The following is a 21,026-nucleotide window of genomic DNA, read 5'->3' as shown; positions in this document are numbered from 1 at the left end:
AAGCCTTCTGAGCAATTTTGTAATTTGTGATTCTAGGCTATACAAAATAAACTGAATTGAATTGAATTAATTGAAAAATTGAATTAATATGTCTTTAGATGGTGTGATAGAAAAGTAACAGTAAAGTATGTCATAACAAATATCATTAAAACGTAATATCATGTTATTTCATAAGTCAATATCATAAAAAAGTAAACGTATAGACTTCATTTAAAGTTTATTAATTGGTGCAGAGTAAATGTGGAGTTGTGGGGAGTCCCTCGCCATGAGAGGTCATATTTGAGGTCATACTGAGTCCATGGATCGAACCGATGGAGTCCAGACTTTGGAGGAGATGTTGGTGATGTTGGTGAGGTGAAGAGAGTCTCATGAAGATCTGGATGATGAGATGTGGAGAAGGAACCCTGGGAATGATGTGATGAAGACGTTATGTGAATGTGGAAGAGGAGGGCTGCTTCTGTTTATTATCAGATGACAACAGAAAGCAGAGAATCTTCTTTAATAAAAGTTGATAATAAAGTCATTGTATTGTATGTCATAAAAAAGTGTCATAAAATACCAAAACAGTCCCATAATGTGTCCTCACTGAGACTATTGAGAACATAGGTTACAGTTAAGTGTTATTCCTCATCAGTAATGTTGTTTTATTGTCTTCTAACACTTTATCTATAACTTAATTCTTCATTATTCTTTTACATTAATGGTGGATCACCATCAATAACGCTCTACAATACAAGCAGAACATATCTCTTCATCCTTCATACTTAAACAGAATTGGTAAAAACTGATCCAATTCATTATTTCTAGACTTAACCCTGAAACACATTAAATTGGTCATTTTTATATATATTTTATATATATTTTGGTAAACAAAGTCTCTTGGCTGCAGAGGGCTGAATAAGCTGCAACAGAATCGTACTTACAGTAGGTGGCGCCGATGTGATGTTGATGTTTTGCTTTATAAAAACTACATTGATTGTATTTGTAGTAGAATACTTTAACAGGTTACAAACTGCAGGAATCTCCATCTTAAGACTCCTTAAAGTCTTAATTCATTTAGTGAAATTACTTTTCTAACATTGCAGCTTGTTTCCAGAACAAATCAACAGGTTTAAAGACTTCTAATAGTCAGAGATACAAAACCCATCATCTGCCTCCATCTGTTGACTGATGTCTACTGTTAACGGGATAAATGGAGTCAAATTTCTCGTATGTTTACGCATACATGACCAATAAAGCTGACACTAATTCTGATTCAGTTCGAACATTGTATGGATGCAGCAAAATCTGCCTTATACTCATTACAGATACTTTTTAAAAGTTTTACATGAGGAAGCTGCACATTTCAGCATGTTCTTAACTAAAGATCATCTTTGGTGAACTCTGACCTCTAGTCTAAAACCTCCATCAGGTCAGACTTAGCATCACACAGGTTGGCTATGATGTGTGTTGAATAAATCATCATCTCAGAGGATGAACCTTTTACATTTTAGACACTTCATGGCATTTCCTCCTAAATTCAATGTTAACACAAGATATCAAGAAGCAACAAACATATTTCTATTAAACTGTTAAATGGTTTAAACATGCTTCTTCCGCTACAATGTAGACTACATAAAATAAATGAAACGAGCAGATGTTAAACCAGCGTCCTCTCATTGGTCCATGCTGGATTGTTCTTGTTTTGCAGGTGCATATCATAAATATGTAGTTCACAACCGTTGTTGGTCACATTTACTTTAGACCTGAACTGTTTGATCATTTCCTTGCACTCATAAAAAAACTGAACTCTCAGCAATTCATGGAAATAATACCACTGAAGGCAAAACAGAGTAAAGAGACAGGAAGCTTTTTATAAATCTGTTTTATTAGTGCTATGCATTTAATTTCCAAAAAGAATGATTCAATTCCATTGATGAGAACGTTTTACAGTGATTGGGCTCCACATAGAGTATAAGACATGCAATTAAGGAACAAATAGCATAAGAACTCATATTTTACATTCTTAACCTCTGCACCCTGAAATGATTTCACCCTGAATTATAAAGAAAGACTCTCGATTCAAATATAGGAACTTTAAGAAAAATCCATTCCCTTTTTCACTTCTTAATCCCTTTTTTATCCTCTTCCACTTTTTACTGTTTTCATGTCGCCTCAGGTCTCCAGTGAACACAGCGAGAGCAGCGATTAGAACAACGTCACATCATCTGCAAACATGTGAATGTCACCAATCGCGTTGCTTGGCACAAATGGCCAAACTAAAGGGAATGCTGCCCGGTATTGAACCCCGCTCACTAAGCTGGTACCTTTAAACTTTACTGTTCAGAGGCCTGGCGAACAGTAAACACAAATACAGGTAGTTGTTTGGTGACTCCTCAGATGTCATAACTGTTTTTAGTGTAACATTTCTAGTGCAAATGCCAAAAAGACTGGAATGTATTTAAGCGTCTGTCCTCACAGTCACAGCTGTGCTGACGAGACCTCGCCTTCCTCTGGAGGGAACGTAAACGTGGAGATGAGACGAGCTTCTCGACGTGAAACAGTGCGACATGTTAACTGGCAGGAATCAGCAGGGCAGTTCTCAGAAGATTCATTAGTGTAAAAGTGAAAAATATTACCAAAAAGACGAATGTTATGACATCATTCAGTGTTGAACAGTCCAGCCGTGTTACGAGCAACGGTTACGTTTAAAGCAAAGTTCTCATTCTCAGACGCTCGTTGCATTTCATAAAGTCATATTTAAGAAGTAAACATGTGCTGCACACCGACAGAATACATTACTGTTCACGTTAAAGTCATCTTGATGAACTGTGGTTCTGATGGCAGGTCTGTTTCTCTGAATGTTTGTGGGCTCCTGACAACAGAACATGTTCTGATGATCCAGTGTTTCAGCTCTGATTTCTCCATCATTACTAAACTTTGAGCCGAGACGCTTCAGAGAAACACCAGCAACCATCTCAGCTGTTTGAGGTGTTTGAGGTCTAAACTCTCATTCAGTCACATCTACCAAAATATTCACTCATCATATTCCCTGTTAAACAATCCTGGATGTTCATAACCTCTTACGGACAGAACCTTCTCTACCATCATCTATCAGACCGAGGATTTATCTCCACAAACACAGTTTTACAAACTCATGCAACCAGAAGGAACTAAAACAACGATGAGTCAGCAGAAACGCTCTCACACACAGATGACTCGTAATAGCCCTTTTTAAAGGCAGGTCACATGACGTGACGCCTGGAGACGAGTCCCGCTCAGAGACTATTCTAAAGACACAGACGACGTATGGCTGTGGTTTCCATGAAGGGCCACCAGTTCAGACCAGTCCAGGATCCATGTGAACTCTTAAATAAAGGATTAAATAAACCTAACAGAGGTTCATGTGATGAACAACATAAATCAAGATGGTTCTCCTCAAACAACTCAAACATCTCCCACTAAAACCTCCTGACGCTCATCTACCACTCCAACATGACGAGCAAAACATCTGCATTCAATGATTTCTCATCTGCAGAGAGAAAAATAAGCATCAAGTTCATTTAAATAAAAATGTGATGAGTCAAAGAAAGCAAATGTTTAAGTTACAGTGTCTATGTTTTTCCTCCTCCTTTCTAAAAGTCCTAATCTCAGAGTTGATGTTTGATATATCAGCTCTGTCGCCTAAAAAGGAATTCAACTGGTTTATAACTTTTCGAGGTAAACAGATACGTTTGTTTTCTGACGTAAACGCTGGACTCTCAGCCAGGAGACGATGTTCAAGTCCAACGTCAAAACAAACTTCAACATTTTACATCCGCATCTTCATTTTAGGCCAAACACTGATGTTTATACTCAACCATAGCAGGTAGTTTTGTTTTCCAACATTAACCGTGTTTAAAATGGTTAAAAGGACGAATCCAGGAGAAAAACCTGATTAAGAACTCTGTTTTATGTATTTGAATGTCATTTTTAGGAGAAATAATTGAATATTGATGATTTAGTATTTATCTCTTAACCAAACATGAAATCATCAAAATGTTTTACATCATCAGACATCAATCAAACTGTGACTTTAGACACCAACGTCAGTTTGAAATGTGAAGATGTGACACAAACAAACCTTTCAGTATTTTGTCACATGTCTTGTGAGAACGCAGTACTAGCTACTAATACTACTACTACAGACTGGTAGTACACAGCTGGATATTCTCTGTGATCAGCTTCACCAAACCTCCTCTAAAGTCAGCTGACTGCTAAAACAACAAACCCATCACACCTCCATCTCTCTGGATCCAGGTCACATGATTCTGTTGCCCGGAGACGCAGAAACAGGAAGTCGTCTCTTTGAATCTTCTCTTCTCTAACGAACGTTAGCATGCTCAACATTTAAAGGAATGTGTCTGAAGACGTGGCAGCGTCTGCTTCCTGTGCACAGAACAGTTATAGAATATAAACGTGGACTATATGAGCCGACGGCACGTAGAAAGACACACACATAGAAACACACACACACACACACACACACACACACACTAACAGTACACATGTAGTACACGGACACAGTTTCTTTGCGTATACATTCGTATACATCTTTTACAAACAGATATGCAAATATTTTTTTCAATTTTTTCCATAAAACAAACAGTAAACTTTCAATGGAATATTCTCTTTTTTATCATTTGAAGTAATTATTGCGATCAAAACAATATGGCTTTGTCTAGTGAAAAGTCCTATCTGAGCTAGAAAAGGAAACAAAGGAAATGTTTCTATAGTGCTTATGATCATTTCTTCATTATTCTTCATCATCCTTAAAATGCTTTAAGTTACACACTCATGGAAACAAAGTATTGATCCCATCATGCTTGTTTTTATCAATAAATGTCTTTATATTTAGGTAGTTTCACTAAATAGAGACTTTAATGCTTCATGATCAATCAGATTAGAGATGCAGATGTTCTGAGGTTCTGATGTTCTGAGGTTCTGAGGTTCTGATGTTCTGATGTTCTCAGTCACATCACCTACTTTGATTCAGACACAGAATACTTTTATGAAATCACTTTTTGTCTTTGGGATTCATGCAGAAATGTGTTTGACCTGCAGGCCTGAATACAAAGAACCAAACCTCTGGGCCAACGTCTCTGTGACAAAGAAATATTCAGATGTCTCCAGTATTTCTTTGGTCTCCATGTTGATGAACGTCCATCAAAGTAAACTTAAGTTTTAAAGGATGGAGCTGGAATGTGAGTGAAGTTCGGTTGCATTCAAACAAATTGGCAGCACATTCGATAAAAAACGAACGAGTAGAGAAAAGGCAGACGTTCGCATTCATGTGTGAAGAAGAAACAAAGAAAAGAAAAGGTGAATAAATAGTTTAAATAAAGAGACACGTAATGCAGAACCAACTTTTATCCAATCAGAGAGGGAGAAACAGGAAGTACTGACTCCTCCCACTGTCCTCCAGCGGTGCTGTGATTGTCTTTATGGGGACACTGAATATTTATTCATGAGTGTAAATCTGTGACTTCTGGACAAACAAACAGTGAATTATTCTTAAAAACTGGATTCAAACAAGAGAAGAAGACTTTTGTTTTCTCTAAACCTCAAGCTAAATAAATAAATCCAAAGTTCTTGACACGTTCAAGATCTTCAGATGTCTCTAACACGTTGGCAGTTTAACGAGGTGAGACAGTTTAACGAGGTGAGACAGTTTAACGAGGTGAGACAGTTTAACGAGGTGAGACAGTTTAGCTTCAGTAGAACTGGAGGAGGAAGTGAATCAATGTTTAAATGAAACGTTTTAGTTCTTTGAACAGATAAATGTTTAAATGAGAAACATTATCTGAAACATGTCCCTCTTTGTGTCTCAGTCTGACTCATAATAATAATATATAATAATAATAACGATAATAATAATAATAATAATAATAATAATAATAATAATAATAATAATAATAATAATATAATAATAATAATAATATCAATAACATAATATATAAACCCTCTGTCTCCTCTGCTGGAGGACCATGTCTGAAGGCACGTGTCCCACAAACTCAAACGCTGATTTATTTTTATTTTTTAATATAAAGACGAAGGTTCATAAAAGTAGAAAAACACAACATGCTCCACCTAAGGGAATACTGCTCCCCGTCACCATGGCGACGGACGACGACGGCCAAACCAATCAGAATGTCTGATCTTACTAGGTGTGAAAAAAGCGACAGGAGAAGGACAGAGGACGTCAGTCGAGTGAAAGAAAACGGGAAGAGAGACGCAGGCGTCGAGTAGAAAAGAGAACGGAAAGGATTCAGAAAGGCAGTGAGAAGCCTCCAACGCTTTGGCACCCAACCCCTCCTCCTCCTCCCTCCTCCCCCACATGCTCCAAATCTACCCCCCCCTTAGGGTTCGTTTGTTTGGTGCTTTACTTCTTGAACATGTCCTGTAGCGGTCCGGGCAGGAACTTGAGGACGGTGTCCAGGATGCTCTCCTCCTCCTCCTCATCGTCGTCTCCACAGCCTCGAGGGATCGCCTTCTTAGGACGCGTCAGAGAACCCTCACAGGCCTGCTCCATGGCCGCCTTCTCCTCCGCCTCCTTCTCCTCCTTCTTCTTCAGCCCGTACTGAGCAGAGAGAGGAGAGGAGACAAGGAGGGAGACAAGGAGGAGAGGAGACATGTAGGGGACAATGAGGAGAGGAAATATGAAAGGAGACAATGAGGAGAGGAAACATGAAAGGAGACAATGAAAGACATGAGGGGACAATGAGGAGAGGAGACATGTAGGGGACAATGAAAGGAGACAATGTAGGGGAGAGGAGACATGTAGGGGACAAGGGGACAATGAGGGGACAAGAGGAGACATGTAGGGGACAATGAGGAGAGGAAACATGTAGGGGACAATGAGGAGAGGAGACATGTAGGGGACAATGAGGAGAGGAGACATGTAGGGGACAATGAGAAGAGGAGACATGTAGGGGACAATGAGGAGAGGAGACATGTAGGGGACAATGAGAAGAGGAGACATGTAGGGGACAATGAGGAGAGGAGACACCGAAGGAGACAATGAGGAGAGGAGACAAGAAAGGAGACAATGAGGAGAGGAGACATGAAAGGAGACAATGAGGAGAAGAATAATATTAATAGATCAGAATCTGTTAAACTCAGAGTTTTATCTCTTTTTTTAAATCAGAATCATATCATCATGAATCATAAATCATAAACCATAAATCATAAATCATAAACCATAAATCATAAATCATGAATCATGAATCATGAATCATAAATCATGAATCATAAATCATAAATCATAAATCATGAATCATAAATCATGAATCATAAATCATGAATCATAAATCATGAATCATAAAATCATAAATGAATCATGAATCATAAATCATAAATCATAAATCATAAATCATGAATCATGAATCATAAATCATGAATCATAAATCATAAATCATGAATCATGAATCATAAATCATGAATCATGAATCATGAATCAGACGGACATCGAACAGCCGACCTCGTGGTCTCAGATAATAAACTGTTTGCTTTTCTTGTTCCTAACCTTGTCCCTGATGGTCTGCCGTACTTTCTCCCTCTCCGCCTCCATGCGGGCGTGTTTGGCCTTCCTCTCCTCCTCCTGCTGCCTCAGCGCCTCCTGCCGCTCCTCCTCCTTCTTGGCTGTGTCGGGGTCCTTCTCCTCCTCCCCCCCCAGCATCTTCCCCATGTCTTTGGTGGCTCCTGAAGGAGTAAAGAGGAGGTGCTTTTATTACCAGCATGATAAGAACTGATCATAAATCAATATCTGATTAAAATTCACATGAATATATATATATATATATATATATATATATATATATATATATATATATATATATATATATATATATATATATATATATTCTATGAGAACAAGTTACAACATAAAACATTCACTGATTATGATTTAACATTCAGAATTTCAATAACGTTACAGACTTTTAGATGTTTATTTTTATTTTACCACATTAACCTCGTGTTTAAAACTGTTTGAAATCAAAAGGCCGTTATCCAGAGAAAATATGTTTAAATGTCTGTGAATGTCATCTTTAGGAGACAGGGTTGAATATTGATGATTTAGTATTTATCTGTGGACCAAACATGAAATCATCAAAATGTTTTACATCAATCAAACTTATAAAAACGTCAGCTTTAAGTCTAAAGGTTGACACAAAGAAACAGAACTGACACCTTTGAGTATTTAGTTACATGTCTCGTGTGAACGCAGTACTAGCTACTACTAATACTACTAACACTACTAACACTACTAACACTACTAACACTACTAATACTACTAACACTACTCATACTACTAACACTACTAACACTACTAACACTACTACTAACACTACATACTACTAACACTACTAACACTACTAAACTACTACTAACAACACTACTACTACTACTACTAACACTACTAACACTACTAACACTACTAACACTACTCATACTACTAACACTACTAACACTACTAATACTACTCATACTACTAACACTACTCATACTACTAACACTACTAACACTACTAACACTACTAATACTACTAACACTACTCATACTACTAACACTACTAACACTACTAACACTACTAACACTACTAACACTACTAACACTACTAATACTACTAACACTACTAACACTACTCACACTACTAACACTACATACTACTACTACTAACACTACTAACACTACTACTACTAACACTACTCATACTACTAACACTACTAACACTACTAACACTACTCATACTACTAACACTACTACTACTAACACTACTACACTACTACTACTCATACTACTAACACTACTAACACTACTAACACTACTCATACTACTAACACTACTCATACTACTAACACTACTAATACTACTCATACTACTAACACTACTAACACTACTAACACTACTACTAATACTACTAACACTACTAACACTACTAACTACTAACACTACTAACACTACTAACACTACTAACACTACTCATACTACTAACACTACTCATACTACTAATACTACTAATACTACTAACACTACTAACACTACTCATACTACTAACACTACTCATACTACTACTACTCATACTACTAACACTACTCATACTACTAACACTACTAATACTACTCATACTACTAACACTACTCATACTACTAACACTACTCATACTACTACTAACACTACTCATACTACTAACACTACTAACACTACTAACACTACACTACTCATACTACTACTAACACTACTCATACTACTACTACATACTACTCATACTACTAACACTACTCATACTACTAACACTACTAATACTACTAATACTACTAACACTACTAATACTACTACTACACTACTAACACTACTAACACTACTAACACTACTAACACTACTAATACTACTAATACTACTAACACTACTAACACTACTAACACTACTAACACTACTAATACTACTAACACTACTCATACTACTAACACTACTAACACTACTAACACTACTAACACTACTAATACTACTCATACTACTAACACTACTAACACTACTAACACTACTCATACTACTAACACTACTAACACTACTAACACTACTCATACTACTAACACTACTAACACTACTAATACTACTACTACTCATACTACTAACACTACTATACTACTAACACTACTACTACTACTACATACTACTAATACTACTACTACTAATACTACTAACACTACTAACACTACTCATACTACTAACACTACTAACACTACTAACACTACTAATACTACTAACACTACTCATACTACTAACACTACTCATACTACTAACACTACTAACACTACTAACACTACTCATACTACTAACACTACTAATACTACTAACACTACTAACACTACTCATACTACTAACACTACTAACACTACTCATACTACTAACACTACTAATACTACTAACACTACTCATACTACTAACACTACTCATACTACTAACACTACTAACACTACTCATACTACTAACACTACTAACACTACTAACACTACTCATACTACTCATACTACTAACACTACTAATACTACTAACACTACTCATACTACTAACACTACTCATACTACTAACACTACTAACACTACTAACACTACTAACACTACTAACACTACTCATACTACTAACACTACTAACACTACTAATACTACTAACACTACTAACACTACTAATACTACTAACACTACTCATACTACTAACACTACTAACACTACTAATACTACTAACACTACTAATACTACTAACACTACTAATACTACTAACACTACTAACACTACTAACACTACTCATACTACTAACACTACTACTCATACTACTAACACTACTACTACTAATACTACTAATACTACTAATACTACTAACACTACTAATACTACTCATACTACTAACACTACTAACACTACTAATACTACTAACACTACTCATACTACTAACACTACTAACACTACTCATACTACTAACACTACTAACACTACTAACACTACTAACACTACTAACACTACTCATACTACTAACACTACTCATACTACTAACACTACTAATACTACTAACACTACTACTACTAACACTACTAATACTACTAACACTAACACTACTCATACTACTAACACTACTCATACTACTAACACTACTAACACTACTCATACTACTAACACTACTCATACTACTCATACTACTAACACTACTAACACTACTACTATACTACTAATACTACTAACACTACTAACACTACTAATACTACTAACACTACTAACACTACTACTACTAACACTACTAATACTACTACTACTAACACTACTCATACTACTAACACTACTCATACTACTAACACTACTAATACTACTAACACTACTAACACTACTAACACTACTCATACTACTCACACTACTAATACTACTAATACTACTAACACTACTAACACTACTAACACTACTAACACTACTCATACTACTAACACTACTAACACTACTAACACTACTAATACTACTAACACTACTCATACTACTAACACTACTCATACTACTAACACTACTAACACTACTAACACTACTAACACTACTCATACTACTAACACTACTAACACTACTAACACTACTAACACTACTCATACTACTCATACTACTAACACTACTCATACTACTAACACTACTAACACTACTCATACTACTAACACTACTCATACTACTAACACTACTCATACTACTACTACTCATACTACTAACACTACTAACACTACTAACACTACTCATACTACTAACACTACTAACACTACTAACACTACTCATACTACTCATACTACTAACACTACTAACACTACTAACACTACTAACACTACTAATACTACTAACACTACTAACACTACTAATACTACTCATACTACTAACACTACTAACACTACTCATACTACTAACACTACTAACACTACTAACACTACTAACACTACTAACACTACTAACACTACTAACACTACTAACACTACTAATACTACTCATACTACTAGAGACTTGTAGTTCCGAGCGGCCGGATGCTCACAGATGAAATAGAATGTGTGTCTTATCAATAACTGCTGCTGTAATCCTGCTAATGTCCCCGCTGTGGGAATAATAAAGAATCATCGTATTTTATCTTAATTATTAATTCATTGACATTAAATTATTTTAAGTTTTTTAGTAAGAAAAGAAAAAGAGAGGATTTCAATTTTGAAGAGCACTTTCACCTTTTTTCTGATATTTTCTAGAATAGATGCTAAAAATAATAATTTACAGGTAAATTTATTATAAAAATAATCAAGTCACAAACCAGATCTAAGTCACAGTCTTATGTCGTAAATTATAGGAAGTTTTGAAAAATGTACTTTTTCCATTTGCTTTTTCTTTCACTGCTTCAGTGCTTTTGACTTTTCATAATTGTGTATTTAGTTTATGCATGAAGTAAAATGTGAAATAGAACCGGCTGACTGGATGTTTGTTTAACTGACTCCTGAAACAGTTTCCCTCTCTATTAGTAACAGAAGCTGCTTTCTAGACGTCTGATCGATGGTAAATACAGGAGCACCTGAGCATGTGTGAGTTATGGATCCTCCACAGAGAGAGAACTTCATTGATCGAGTGTTGATCGTCCTCTCTGATGAGATGAGAGACCCAAGGAAAGACTGAATATGTTTTAAAGAAAATAAAGAATTAAACAGACGTGTTTCCCTAAGTTATATATGTGTTAGAATGAGATAAAAACCTCCGGTTCTTTAAAGTGAAGGCAAAGCTTCCTGTCTTAAAGCTGCATTCTCTCTAGTGTCCACCAGGGGGCGACTCCTCTGGTTGTATAGAAGTCTACTTCATCTTTAGCATTTCTTTTGATCATCTAACGGAGTCTGAGTTGTTCTAAAGCGTTCAGCTTCAGGAGATAAACCTGATCTCGTTCTCTCCTCAGGTGTCAACGGCATTTTATAGACTCATTGTTTAATCAGACAATAATCAAGTTTCCCCCTAAAACAGCCAACGGTAGATATATATATATATAATAAACGTACATAGTTTTCTCTGAGCTGGTGAAGCTGTAGAATATAAAACGTGTTTGATGTTAATATTAATGTTGATGAGGTAATCTGGAGTCTCGTTAAACATTACTGGTTCAGTCGTCTCTATCGACCCTCACATTATGTTGGTGTTCTATAATAAAAACCTGACGGTAAATCACTGAGAACACAGGCTCTAAGGATTTAGGAACCCGGGTTCTGCAGCAGAACAGCGGTTCTAATTACCTTCAGCTCTGTGAGACCTGAGGACAACAAATCAACACTCAGCTGGGGGGGGTCGATGGGGATTCGGGTTAAGGTCAGACTCTCTGCTGGGTTTGCTTCACACTGACACACACCATATGTACTGGAAGACAAACACACACACACACACACACACACACACACACACACACACACACACACACACACACACACACACACACTGAACACACACACAGGCTGAACTTTTGTTCCTAAAGACACACACACACACACACACAGGCTGAACTTTTGTTCCTGAACACAGTAGTATTCCTTGAACGCAGCCTGAACGCTCACAAACCCTCATTGTATTAAAGATAAAGTGTCTCTTCTCCACAGAGTGAATAATATATATATATAATGATAATATTTATCTGAACTACTGGAAGGATGATTTACTAGAAAGCAGCGAGTGAAGGAGAAAGATTAAACAAAGAGAAATATCATAAAAACAGGACAAACATATCAGTTGTGAAGAAGGAAACAATGAAATGATGCTGCAGGTTGTTTCCGTGTGTAAGATGATGTAATGTATGAGCGTTACATCATCTATCCTACAAGCTTCTCTTCTTATGAATCATAACTAGAACAGGACGCTGATGTATGAAGATCAGATTCAAGTGAACATGGAGAATAGGAGCTTTTTGTTTCAGATTTCTTTTACATTGTTAAACTTTGGTTTAATAATTTTAGTTTGTTCCCGTTAGATAAGAAGTAACTTTAGTGAAGAATGAGGTTCTCAGGAGATCCTCTTATTCTGAAGTAGATCCACTCTGACATAAAGACCTTTATGCAGCATTTCTTTAGATGTTCTTGAGACTTGCATGAAACGTATCTAGAGAAAAATAACTCAAATCTGTCTTTGGTCTTTAACCTAAAATCTTAAATTCATCCTTCGTTCCCAGAACTAAAGATGAGCAGTGATGGAGACATGAACTGGTCTCTGCTTTATATTCCATCCGTATGATTCCATCTGTTCTAACATCGTTACAAAAGATTAAGAAACAGATTTAAAGAACAACATTATCTCTGTTAACTCGCCCAGAAAACACCAGAATAAAAAGCTGGACGTGTATATTGACGAATAAAGGATTATCTTATCTTATCTATGTTGACTAATACATTACATTACAGTCATTTAGCAGCTTACAATAAGTGTATTCAACATAGGTATTCAAGAGAACTACTAGTCACCAGAAGTCATCAGTGCATCTCCTTTCTTAAACAAGCATCTAAGAGCAGAAACCAGAGCAAAAGTACAGAAACAAACTAATATGAATACAATAAGTGCTACGAGGAAGGCTCAGGGTAGTACTTCTTTATCAGGTAGTACTTCTTTATCAGGTAGTACTTCTTTATCAGGTAGTACTTTATCAGGGTAGTACTTCTTTATCAGGTAGTACTTCTTTATCAGGTAGTACTTCTTTATCAGGTAGTGCTTCTTGAAGAGGTGAGGTTAAAGATGGGCAGTGACTCTGCTGTCCTGAGGTCAGTGGGGAGTTCATTCCTCCACTGAGGGGTCAGGACAGGAAGAAGCTGTGACCGGGTGGATCGGCTGCAGGGACCTCTGAGCGACGGGGCAACCAGTCACCCCGAGGCAGCAGAGAGGAGTGGTGGGGGGGTGTAGGGCTTCATGGCCTGGAGATAGGAAGGAGCTGTTCCTCTCACTGCCCTGTAGGCACCAGAGTCTGTAACTGGATGCTCCTACAGGGAGCCAGTGTAGAGAACGGAGAAGGGAAGTTGTGTGGGAGAACTTGGGTCATTGAACACCAGACGAGCTGCAGCTTTCTGGACGAGCTCCAGAGGTCTGATGGCCGACGCCGGGGCTCCAGTAGTGAGTTGCAGTAGTCCAGGCGGGAGATGACCAGAGCCTGTAGAGCACCTGCACCGTCTCCTCAGGGAGGAAGGGGAGAATCCTCCTGATGTTGTAGAGGAGGAGTCTGCAGGAGCGTGTGACCGATGCAATGTTTGCTGAGAACGACAGTTGGTCGTCCAGGGTCACACCCAGATTCCTCACAGTCCCAGTTGGCGTCACCACGGCATCATCAATGGTGATGGACAGGTCTCGGTGCGGGCGAGTGAAGACGAGGCACACTGAGATGAAGACGGACTGAGGCATCAGGACGGAGCTCATTTAAATAACGGAGGACCTCCGTCTCCATGACGACGGCCTCATAAGGGTCCACGGGTCACATGATCAGACGGTGACTTCCTGTTATCTCTGCTTCCTGCACAGGAAATGAAGCGGCGGCGCCGAGCTGCCGGGTCGGGACCGGATCCGTCTGATGGTTCAGAGATTATCTCAGCGTTATCTTTCATATGAGCGGCTTTATGAGAAAAGGAGGAGAAGCTCGGGGGTTTGATATCCTGGTGGAGACGAGGGCCATCAGGCCATCTGTCCGGTGTTATCATGTGACTCTGTACGGTCTGACGGCGAGCAGAGCGGCACCACATCAGAACCTCAGACATACATCACATACAGCTGCAGAGGAATACATATATATAATACATATCTATAATATATATCTATAATATGTATAATACACATATAATAAATATCTATAATACATATATAATATATATCTATATAATATATATATATAATACATATATAATAAATATCTATAATACATATCTATAATATATATCTATAATATGTATATAATAAATATATATAATACATATATAAATATCTATAATACATATCTATAATATATATAATACACATATAATAAATATCTATAATACATATATAATATATAATATATATAATACATATATAATACATTATTATGCGGCAGGCTGGGGCGGGAACCTGGGCGTGCTGACCCCCGGCATCACAGACTAGCTCTAGGGACGTGGAATGTCACCTCTCTGGCGGGGAAGGAACCGGAGCTGGTGCGGGAGGTGGAGCGCTACCAACTAGATATAGTTGGGCTCACCTCCACGCATAGCACCGGTTCTGGAACCAAACTCCTGGAGAGGGGCTGGACTTTTTCCTTTTCCAGAGTTGCCCAGGGTGAGAGGCGCCGGGCGGGTGTGGGGATACTCACAAGCCCCCGGCTGAGCACCGCTGTTCTGGAGTTCTCCCCGGAGAACAAGAGGGTCGCCTCTCTGCGACTGGGAATCGCAGGAGGAAAGTCTCTGACTTATTCATTTTCAATCAACTGCTGTGATTTTTTTCACATTTCCATTCTGGTAAAATACAAAAACAAAAAAAAAGACGAGGAAATTTCTGATTCCACATCTCTGTGTGGTAACCGTGGATGAAATGTGAGTGTGCGGTAAATCGAGTACGCGGCCTTCTTGGAGTCCTTGGGTGGTGTTCTGGAAAGGGCGCCGACTGGGGACTCCATAGTTCTTCTGGGAGACTTCAACGCTCACGTGGGTAACGATGGAGAAACCTGGATGGGTGTGATTGGGAGGAACGGCCTGCCCGATCTGAACCCGAGTGGTGCTTTGTTGTTGGACTTCTGTGCTAGGGACATGTAAGTCGCTTTGGATAAAAGCGTCTGCTAAATGACTGTAATGTAATGTAGTCATGGACTGTCCATAACAAACACCATGTTTGAGCATAGGGAGGTTCATAAGTGTACTTGGTACCAGAACACCCTAGGCCAAAGGTCTATGATCGACTTTGTAGTTGTGTCATCAGACCTGCGGCCGTATGTCTTGGACACTCGGGTGAAGAGAGGAGCAGAGCTGTCAACTGATCACCACCTGGTGGTGAGTTGGATCAGGTGGCGGGGGAGGCTGCCGGACAGACCCGGTAAACCCAAACGTGTAGTGAGGGTGAACTGGGAACGTCTGGCTGAGGATCCTGTCCGCAGGGTCTTCAACTCCCACCTCCGGAATAATTTCTCGTGCATCCCGGGGGAGGCTGGGGACATGGAATCCGAGTGGGCCATGTTCAAATCCTCCATTGTGGAAGCTGCTGCTAGGAGTTGTGGTCTGAAGGCGATTGGTGCCTGTCGTGGCGGCAATCCAAGAACCCGCTGGTGGACACCAGCGGTGAAGGAGGCCGTCAAGCTGAAGAAGGAGGCCTTTCGTGCTTGGCTGGCCGAGGGTCTCCTGAATCAGCAGGCAGGTACCGGTTGGCCAGAAGGGCTGCAGCTGCGGCAGTTGCTGAGGCAAAACCCGGGTGTGGGAGGAGTTCGGCGAGGCCATGGAGAAGGACTTTCGAATGGCCTCAAGGAAGTTCTGGCAAACCGTGAGACGACTCAGAAAGGGGAAACAGGGCTTTTCTCAGGCTGCGCTCAGCAGGGGGGGAGAACTGCAGACCCGGACTGGGGATATTGTCGAGCAGTGGAAAGAACACTTTGAGGAACTCCTGAACCCGACCAACACGTCCTCTGTGGAAGAGGCAGAGTCTGAAGACTCGAAGTCTCGTCCATATGCCTGGCGGAGGTCGTTGAGGTAGTTAAAAAGCTCTTCAGCGGCAAAGCGCCAGGAGTGGATGAGATTCGACCAGAGATGCTAAAGGCTCTGGACAGTGTTGGGCTGTCTTGTTTGACACGTCTCTTCACTGTTGCGTGGAAGTCGGGTACAGTGCCTGTGGAGTGGCAGACCGGGGTGGTGGTTCCCATTTTCAAAAAGGGGGACCGGAGAGTGTGCTCCAATTATAGGGGTATCACACTGATCAGCCTCCCCGGGAAAGTTTACTCCAGGGTGCTGGAAAGGAGGCTCCGTCCGATTGTCGAACCTCAGATTCAGGAGGAGCAATGCGGATTCCGTCCTGGACGTGGAACAGCGGACCAACTCTTTACCCTTGCAGGTCTGTTGGAGGGTGCATGGGAGTTTGCTCATCCAGTCTACATGTGTTTTGTGGACTTGGAGAAGGCCTTCGACCGTGTCCCTCGGGGAGTCCTGTGGGGGGTACTGCGGGAATATGGGGTACCTGGTTCGTTACTACGAGCCATTCGGTCCTTGTATGACCAAAGTGAGAGCTGTGTCCGGATACTCGGCACAAAGTCGAGCTTGTTCCCAGTGCGTGTTGGCCTCTGCCAGGGCTGCCCATTGTCACCAATCCTGTTTGTGATTTTCATGGACAGGATTTCAAGGCGCAGCCGGGGGAGGAGAGTTTCCGGTTTGGGGACCTCAGAATCACATCCCTGCTTTTTGCAGATGATGTGGTTCTGTTGGCTTCTTCAGAACGTGACCTTCAGCACGCACTGGGGCGGTTCACAGCCGAGTGTGAAGCGGTCGGGATGAGAGTCAGTACCTCCAAGTCTGAGGCCATGGTTCTCTTCCGGAAAACGGTGGATTGCACCCTCTGGGTTGGGAGTGAGTCACTGCCCCAAGCGAGGGAGTTCAAGTATCTCGGGATCTTATTCACGAGTGAGGGTAAAATGGAGCGGGAGATGGACAGGCGGTTCGGTGCAGCGTCAGCAGTAATGCGGGCGTTGTACCGGACCGTTTTGGTGAAGAAGGAGCTGAGCCGAAAGGCAAAGCTCTCGATTTACCAGTCCATCTACGTTCCAACCCTCACCTATGGTCATGAGCTTTGGGTAGTGACCGAAAGAATGAGATCGCGGATACAAGCGGCCGAAATGAGCTTCCTTCGTAGGGTGGCTGGGCTCATAGAGATAGGGTGAGGAGCTCAGCTGAGGAGCTCAGCCTTAGAGAGAGGGTGGCTGGGCTCAGCCTTAGAGAGAGGGTAGAGAGCCTTAGGGTGAGGAGCTCAGACATCCGGAGGGAGCTCGGAGTAGAGCCGTTGCTCCTTCGCGTCGAAAGGGGCCAGCTGAGGTGGCTCGGGCATCTGATCATGCCTCTCCGATCGACCTTGCTGTCCTGATTAATGGAAACTCTGATCAATCCGATTTCTAATTAAACATCCAGAAAATACAATCTGAGGCCGGAGGCTCAAATCTATAGATGAACCAATGAAACGTCCAGGAGGGTGAACAGCTGAGGCCATGAGTGTGTGTGTGTGTGTGTGTGAGTGTGTGTGAGTGTGTGTGTGTGTGTGTGTGTGTGTGTGTGTGTGTGTGTGTGTGAGTGTGAGTGTGTGTGTGTGTGTGTGTGTGTGTGTGTGTGTGTGTGTGTGTGTGTGTGTGTGTGTGTGTGTGTGTGTGTGTGTGTGTGTGTGTGTGTGTGTGTGTGTGTGTGTGTGTGTGTGTGTGTGTGTGTGTGTGTGTGTGTGTGTGTGTGAGTGTGTGTGTGTGTGTACGTGTGAGTGTGTGTGTGTGTGTGTGTGTGTGTGTGTGTGTGTGTGTGTGTGTGTGTGTGTGAGTGTGTGTGTGTGTCAGGCTAAATTAGATCAAAGTTTGAGTGCAGCTAAATTGGATAAAGTGTGTGTTCATGTGTGTGTGTGTGTGTGTGTGTGTGTGTGTGTGTGTGTGTGTGTGAGCACTTTTATTCTGTTAGAGTGTGTTTGTGTGTTTTGTTCTTGTTCATGTGATTTTCCAAGAGGAGAGATGTGAAATAGATAAATAATCTCTCTGATAAGCCTCTCCAGACATCCCGACCATCTGAATGAACAAACTTACTTTGGTCCAGTTTAATAAATCACATGGAAAAACTCTCTTTGCACTAATCTGTGTTTTTGTTGTTTAAGATAAGATAGATAATCCTTTATTAGTCCTGCAGCGGGGAAATTTGCAATGTTTACAAAAGAAAGGTAAAATTACTGAACTCATTATTTTACATATTTGCTTGTTAAAGTAGAAAATGTCTTCTTTCTTCATTCTATTCTTAAAGATCTACGAACAAAACATCAGAAGACACTTTTCAAACGCGTTAAAGTAAGAATATAATATAATACAAGATATGTTTTATTGTTAGGGTCTTTGATTTAAAAATAACCACTGGAAATATAAAAGAAAGAAGTAGAACTATTAATTTAGTTGATCGATTAGTGACCTCACACGCCTAAACGCTGCGTTCCCATTGGCTGGAGGACACTTCATCAGAAACCTCATCTGTGTGAGTGTGTTTGTATTCATGAGGACCAGCTGGGTCTGCTGGAGGAAAGGTCACGGATGAAATGTTATCAGGACGGAGCAGGAGCAACAATCACATGTCCACTTAATGAGATGATGTTTCAGAGGAGGAGAGGAAGAGGAGGAGGGAGGGAGGAGAGGAGAGGAGAGTATTTTCCAGCAAATGTGGAAAACATTTAGATTTAAAGAAGAGACCGGGTCCAAACGGAACCAAATCCCATAGTAACCAGAGGCCCAGAAAGAATTAGTCTGAATATGATTTAAGAGAGAAAGAGAAATAAAGAACTGAGGAATCAATGGAATGAAAACAGAGAGGAAGAAATGAGACGGGGGAGACATAAAGAGGTGATGGAGGGTCGGGGGGGAATACATCTCATTTCATTGAGGCTGCTGCTCACTGAGCTGATGAAACCAGAGCTGATTTAAGGAGACGTTGACCTTTGACCCCTGGGGGCCTTTTTTAAGTTGCTCCTACTGAACGAGTCGGTGGATGGACGAGTCACCTGAATGAAAAGATATTAACTTATAAAAGAACTGAATCATTCTGAAGATGATTCCATCCTGTAACAGAGTTTAAACATGAAGACTTTAATACTCTAGACTCTGATAGTCTCATTTCTGTGCATTCAGTCATGTTTGTTGGACATAAATGTTATAAAATACTTAATAATACACTTGAATCTGTGTGAGCTGAACTTTGAGCAGTTTAACGTTCATTTCTCCAACATGTGACTTATATCTGTTGTGTTTGAACCAGCAGGAGAACAAAGGATCACTGAGCTCAGAGCAAAGTCTCCAAACCATCCTAAGAGAACTGAATTCCTCATGATGACACGTGGAAAACTACCCGACCATGACAGGTTCAGGAGCATCAGGACAGCGGAGTACTTACCACCTAAAGCTTGCTTCATCACAAAGTCCATGTCTGCTGCTGATTGGTGTCGTAGTTCTTCTCAAAACCAAAGAGGACTGAGCTTGTAGCCTCCTCCTGGATCTGTGGGTCTGGATCTGTCCTGGTCCGTCTCAGAGTCCTCTCTTCTGTCCTGATGCTGAGCCTCCAAACCGAGTCTCTTCTGGACCTGAGAGACCAAACGAGACACGATTAATCCAACCAGACCTGAGCTTTACACACAGCAGAGATCTCAGAGACACTGAACACAAGCAGAGATCTCCAACACCACGCTGATGATGTGATCCTCTTCACACAAGGAGAGATCTCCAACACCACGCTGATGATGTGATCCTCTTCACACAAGGAGAGATCTCCAACACCA

At 40.3% G+C, this 21,026-nt stretch overlaps 1 protein-coding gene across 1 annotated transcript; it reads right to left on the bottom strand.

Moving 5' to 3' along the window:
- Positions 1 to 6,400: 6,400 nt before the first annotated feature.
- Positions 6,401 to 20,684, bottom strand: LOC129090411 (complexin-2). The gene is made up of 3 exons (XM_054598053.1): positions 20,645 to 20,684; positions 7,544 to 7,719; positions 6,401 to 6,598 (listed from the first exon to the last, which is right to left on the bottom strand). Exons 1-3 carry the CDS (start codon positions 20,673 to 20,675, stop codon positions 6,401 to 6,403), a joined length of 405 nt encoding a protein of 134 aa, XP_054454028.1. The 5' UTR covers positions 20,676 to 20,684.
- Positions 20,685 to 21,026: the final 342 nt, after the last annotated feature.

This window comes from Anoplopoma fimbria, chromosome 4 (assembly GCF_027596085.1).
Source record: "Anoplopoma fimbria isolate UVic2021 breed Golden Eagle Sablefish chromosome 4, Afim_UVic_2022, whole genome shotgun sequence".
Classification (NCBI taxonomy): domain Eukaryota; kingdom Metazoa; phylum Chordata; class Actinopteri; order Perciformes; family Anoplopomatidae; genus Anoplopoma; species Anoplopoma fimbria.
This window is presented reverse-complemented; position numbering and strand designations above follow the sequence as displayed.

Coding starts and splice junctions, on each gene's coding strand:
- LOC129090411 (XM_054598053.1), bottom strand. CDS start 20,675: ATGGACTTTGTGATGAAGCAAGCTTTAGGTG. Junction 7,720..20,644: donor GATGAAGCAAGCTTTAGGTG/GTAAGTACTCCG, acceptor TTACTCCTTCAG/GAGCCACCAAAGACATGGGG. Junction 6,599..7,543: donor GGCAGACCATCAGGGACAAG/GTTAGGAACAAG, acceptor CTCTCTGCTCAG/TACGGGCTGAAGAAGAAGGA.